Below are 5,596 nucleotides of genomic sequence, written 5' to 3'. Positions count from 1 at the left end.
CAACCACAAAGATATCTGAGATTTTAGCCAGCTGTAGAAGAGCATTCAGAGCGTCACAGAAACTGTGTTCGGCAGATTTGAAGCTACAGACGGTGGGGGCGGACGCAGACACAATAAACAGGGTGCGATGAACCGCACTTTCCCTAGATTCTCTCACAGATGTTGACAAACGAACCGCACAGAGGCGACTATGGACGGGTATCTAATCAAGCAGAGAAGCTTCCGTTTGTTCGCTCAATACAATACCCACCTCAGCATATCCAGCTGCAGCGGCCTCTGCACCACCAGAGGTGCGCAGCCGGAACCTGGAGGAGAGCGAGGGGGCAGTCAGTTCGATCACGGTACTTGCGTCCTGCGTTCTTGTTTCCGACAGACAACATGCATCAATACAGAGGGAATCCAGTGTACGCGCAAGAGCCACCTGTTGACCTGCTTCCTTCAGTGTGCGAACATTGAAGGTGGTTAAATATACAGGCTTTCGGGGTTTGAAAACAGACTTCGAAGTGTTTAGGGCTGTAACTGAACTCGGACGTGCAGAAGCTGCAGCTGAGTGTGATGTAGGGCGAGCAACACGGTCAGTCCTAGAGCTGGGACCTGCGGAGAAAGTATTCAAATTTGGGCGGGGGAGGGTGGAAGACGGAAAACGTGAAAGTGTAAGAAGGGAGGCGTCAGCAGTAGCCTGTTTTCGCTTACCCGCCCTGCTGTATGCAGCAAGTAAGGCGACCCGGCTGATGGCACCACGCGACGCCGATGTGGCATGAGAGTATTGTTAGTTGTGTAGGTCATGGTTGTACGAGGGCTGGGATACTGCCAGGGCGCCCACACCAATACGGTAGAAACTTTTAAAACCAAAGAGTCTGATGCTGCTCAAAAGGTACCCGCTGCCCACAGCCGCATCAGGAGAGATAGTGATGTCTACTAAAAACGCACAGTCATGCAAATGGCGAAGAAGGCTCGGATACTGAATGGAAGTGAGTGCAAGAAGCTATGCTCCCAGCTTCTAGGACTGTTTGTCCAAGCCATGCGGCTCGACCAAATGAACAGTGGATATTATGGAGATCACCGGATCTTGTTGCTGACAGAAAGTCCATACCATCAACTAGTGACTGTGATTGCACACGCAGATCCATCGAACACCGGATAACCAGAATCCTGCAGAACTACATAGAAAACTAGTGGATTTTAAAGGCCTATGTGATGGTGAAGGCATTCGCCGCAGGCAACAACCGCATCCTGTTTCAGCTGACTCAATCAGCCACTCAAAACAAGGTAACTGTCAGCGAAACCGTATCCGAAAAGGAGGAAACGGTAATTCACTCGCTCAATTGCAGTCTTGAGCGATGAGCTAAGCACTTCCAGGGACAGTGCACATGATCTCCTTCAACCCAGCAACTGGAGGAACCCGGTGGGCTTGAACTGCATGCCAGCACCAGCCCGCTGTCAACAACCGAGATCCAGTGAGATATCAATCCTAAATCGTTCCAAGTCACCTGGTGGGATAGCTTACTTCCTGCAGTCTTCAAACGAGGTTCTCGTGAAAAGTCTCACAACCGTACTGCAGAAGTTTGGAACTAAAATAGAATACCAGCCGAATGGAGTTCTTCAACCGTCATCGCAGTATTTGAAAACGGCGCAAGAACTTCATGCGAAAGTCATTGTGGAATGAGCCCAGTATCCGTCGAATCTAAGGTGCGCTCTGGCATTATTTTTTGAATGTTGTTCGATTATTGGAAGAGACAAATTTGCAAGAATCAAGCTGGATTTCACCCTCATCGAAGATGCATCGACCATATTATTAAATTGAACAGCGCCACTCCTTCAGACGCCGCACTTCCTCGTTTTCCTCAATTTGAAGGGTGCTTTTGACTGTTGATCGCGGTCAAGGTGTCCCTTCCAAATTTATTTCCCCTATGACGGCTCTGTATGCGAACTCCTGTGGGTGCGTACGAGTATACGGCAAGCTTTCGTCCGGGTTCAACACGTTCAGTGATGTAAGACAAGACTGCTCTCTTTCACCTTTCCTGTTCAACTTTGTTACTGATATGCCGCTTGAAATGTCTCTGTCTGCCACTGAAACCTCAGGGGTCGAAATGCTCCTTGGACGTCTCCCCACAGACATCGAGTGAGTAGACTATATTGCGTTCCTCGGTTTAGATCCTTCAAGAATGTAAACCATTTTGAGAGACGTAAATAAATGCCGCACGGTTTGGCATGAGCTTCGCATCTAATAATAAAACAATAATCGCTCAGCTGTAGCACCCTTTCGGTGCCTAGCAGCCGTGCCACACGAAGGAGACACGAGGGCTGGGATACTGCCAGGTTGCCCAAGCCTAGTCGAAAGCCAGAGGTCGGGTTCGAAACATGGATCTTTCGGTCAGTAAATTCGCGCTCGGATCACTCTGGCTAATTCGCCCAGCTTCACACCTGCAAACTGTAAAATGTTGCTACAAGACCGGGTTGGATGGAACCCAAGCAGCATGCTTTCAGACGATTCAATCGACGTTATGGATGAATTTGTTTACCTGGGCGATTCGTATTAGTTCCGGTGGACTTGCTGGAGGACCGGGGTTCGAAAATGGATCTTTCGGTCAGTAAATTCGCGCTCGGATCACTCTGGCTAATTCGCCCAGCTTCACACCTGCAAACTGTAAAATGTTGCTACAAGACCGGGTTGGATGGAACCCAAGCAGCATGCTTTCAGACGATTCAATCGACGTTATGGATGAATTTGTTTACCTGGGCGATTCGTATTAGTTCCGGTGGACTTGCTGGAGGACCGGGAAAGCCAGGGCAGCTTTTGTTAACCACCGACACTTATGGTGGCAACGTGACGTCTGTCTGTTAACGGCAGAGCGATCCACACTGCGTTATGGATAAGAGACGTGGCCCCTACGCGCAGAGAACATATGACAGATGTAGGTGTTTGATCATCGGTTACTCCGAAGCATTCATCGGGTGTAGTGGGAGTAGTAATGTTGAGGTACGCCAGATGGCTCTAGAAAAAACTCTTCCACAGTAGGTGAATCACTCACGCTTTATAGGTTATGCCGGTTAGGACATATAATCCATATGCCAGAAGTCTGTCTGCATCACAGAGCCCCCTTCACCCAGTCCTACAGAGTGGAAACGACTACGAGGTGGACAGTGAATGCCAATGAAGTAAGAAAAAGCTTGTCAGCAAACTGGTTCGGGTCGACAACCGCCGTCTCCATGGATGAGGACCACGGGATTTAACTCACTACTGGTTAAGGACACTAACAGAAATGGTCCAATCGCTCGTTGACGAAATCTATCGCTACCCAGTCCCTGAAATAAGAAAATAAGCCACCACCTCTAAGACTTGAATATACGTTCCACACTTTCCCACTTCTCGGTGATCGAAACTGTAGCCGCTGGAACAAATGCCACAGGGCTTATTGCCGATAAATTAAATGATTGACTCGTTTGTTGTTATCGCTGGAAAGTATCGATGAAATAACTCGAATTCACTTTGAAGTGAACCAACAAGATCATCATCAGAAACAGAATCAATAATGTTGACAATGACGCACCGCTGCCGTACAACCAACGGCTTATTTACGTGTGTGTAAGGCCTTAAAGTGAAAAGCGAAGGGAGGAAGTGAGGAACGTATCTGGTTCTAGGCTACCTCAAGAGAGTTGGCTCAGTGGCTAGAGCGCGAATGAACTGACGGGAAGATCCGTGATTCGAATCCGACCCCTGCCTCTCAGATTCTCCTGTTTAGAAGTGGATAACTTAGCAGTATCCCAGACCTCGTACTTTCTTCGGGTGGCATCCCAGCTAGACACCGAAAGGATGCTACGGCTGAACGGGTTTGTACCTCAAGCGTTCTGAAATACCTACACCTAGAAACTTTCAAACAGGCAACGATCGGGCTAGTTTGAAGTTGAAACTTCTGAGCGTCATTTTGCCTTATTGTCGGTAAAATTCATCCTTTAGGAAGTCAATGCTTGGTCCAAGAAGTTCATTAGGTTCATCATCCAGTCGAGAGCCCAGGAGGTTTGTATTAGGTTCAGTGTAGTTTCGGTGGTGGTCCGTGGATCAGAGAGTGCATAAAGTATGTACATGGGTATCTAGTCTGGAGTGGCCGCATTATGCAAACAATCCTCTTATATTCGAGATAATACAAAAACTGTGGGTGTTAGGAAGCAGATGGAAAATCTATTGTCAGCTTCTCAAGGAGGATTCAAACCTCCAAACGTCACTCAGGTTGGCCTGCGTGAACTAGTGGATGGCTTCCAGGTGAAATGGGTAGACAAATACAAAGAGGACATGTTGCTAGCACAGCATACCTGGTGAATAGGGAACCTAGCGGTTGGCCCACTGCACACGTAGGCCGTCAAATTCGTATGGCCAACGCTCATTGGTCGAAATTCAAAACAGCCATGGGTTCCGTGCTTTTTGTTCCCACTATGAAGTTGAAGGCAGAAGGGGAAAGCTACTGTCAACTTCTCATTTTCCCTAAATACCACAAGGTTCACCGACCCAGAACATCTCCACAGAATAGTGTCCGTTACGCGGCTATGTGCAAACAGTGTAGTGGTTTCGCATTTTGATGAAACCACTGTTTCTACAGGACTTCGTATGACGTGTAAATTGCTGTATCAGAAGAGATCAGTTGCTTCCACTGCCCACTATTGTGTCCTCCTTACTTTCAAACATCAGCCTTGTCCAATCCCACCTGATCTTATTTTCATCGGAACGTTCCATCTAAGTCCCGGCATCCGCGCGAATTTGGTGGTGCTTCCGCTTTATGTGCGTAAGCAGCCGGCGGCTAGACGCACAATGTATCACGTATAGCCCAAGTGACATTTACTTGTGTCCCAACCATCGCTTTCACACAAGAAAACCAAATCTTATCATCGGTTTTTGGCACAAATGCACACAAATTCTCAATAATCGCTTCTTATTCTCTACTCCTTTGCGATCTCATCAGGTTATTTCGGTTTAGGAATTTAGGTTACGGTAACGCCAGGTTTTCTAGGGGTAACCTATACCACATACATATCGTCTTAAATGTCAGGCCGAATGTCTTTAGTATGGGATTGTAGCGAGCAAGTCTTCCTCGGTTGGTTGGTCTGTTAGCCTCAAACAAATAGGAACTGAAGAACCCTTTAGCCACGATTCCGTGTCGAAAAGAGCAATATAAGCTGTTTGGCAAAGATTCTATACATTATTCCCCAGTGCTTGGTGACCTAAACTATCGGGCGATGCAGAGGCCGGAATGGTGAAACAAGTAATCAAGTCAGTGGAGACGTCAATATATTGTAGCCTCTTCACCATGAAAAACTGCTTCTAAGCCGTACTTTCTCATAGATGAAAGCAAATTTTATAATCAGGGGACCTTTTCTGCGTATTCTGAGAACCGATGATTCACGGATTCACAGATTGATACACAGAATCGAGGCTTTTGCCCGTTTTCCCGGGTCGGTTTTGTTCTTCTCGGTCAATGGCAGTCGTTAACCTGAAAGCATAAGTGGAAAAAGTGTGTAGCACTGCTCTTTATGTTCTCAGCGCCAGTATGCTCGCCAGCGCGAGGATTCGCATAAGAAAATGTCTAATAGTGCTTTAAACTGG

General features: G+C 47.4%; 1 protein-coding gene across 1 annotated transcript in view; it reads right to left on the bottom strand.

Annotated features, from left to right (window-relative positions):
• Positions 1–5,596, bottom strand: part of T265_09508 (hypothetical protein) — a gene marked incomplete at both ends in the record, with an annotated part of 71,346 nt that overhangs the window by 55,365 nt on the left and 10,385 nt on the right. The window contains one exon of the mRNA XM_009175596.1: positions 251–594. Coding sequence (XP_009173860.1) covers positions 251–594 — 344 coding nt within the window. The remainder of the gene's footprint in view (positions 1–250; positions 595–5,596) is intronic.

The sequence above is a fragment of the Opisthorchis viverrini genome (assembly GCF_000715545.1).
Source record: "Opisthorchis viverrini unplaced genomic scaffold opera_v5_280, whole genome shotgun sequence".
Classification (NCBI taxonomy): Eukaryota; Metazoa; Platyhelminthes; class Trematoda; order Opisthorchiida; family Opisthorchiidae; genus Opisthorchis; species Opisthorchis viverrini.
Note: the sequence above shows the minus strand (reverse complement) of the source record. Positions and strands in the feature narration are given on the sequence as shown.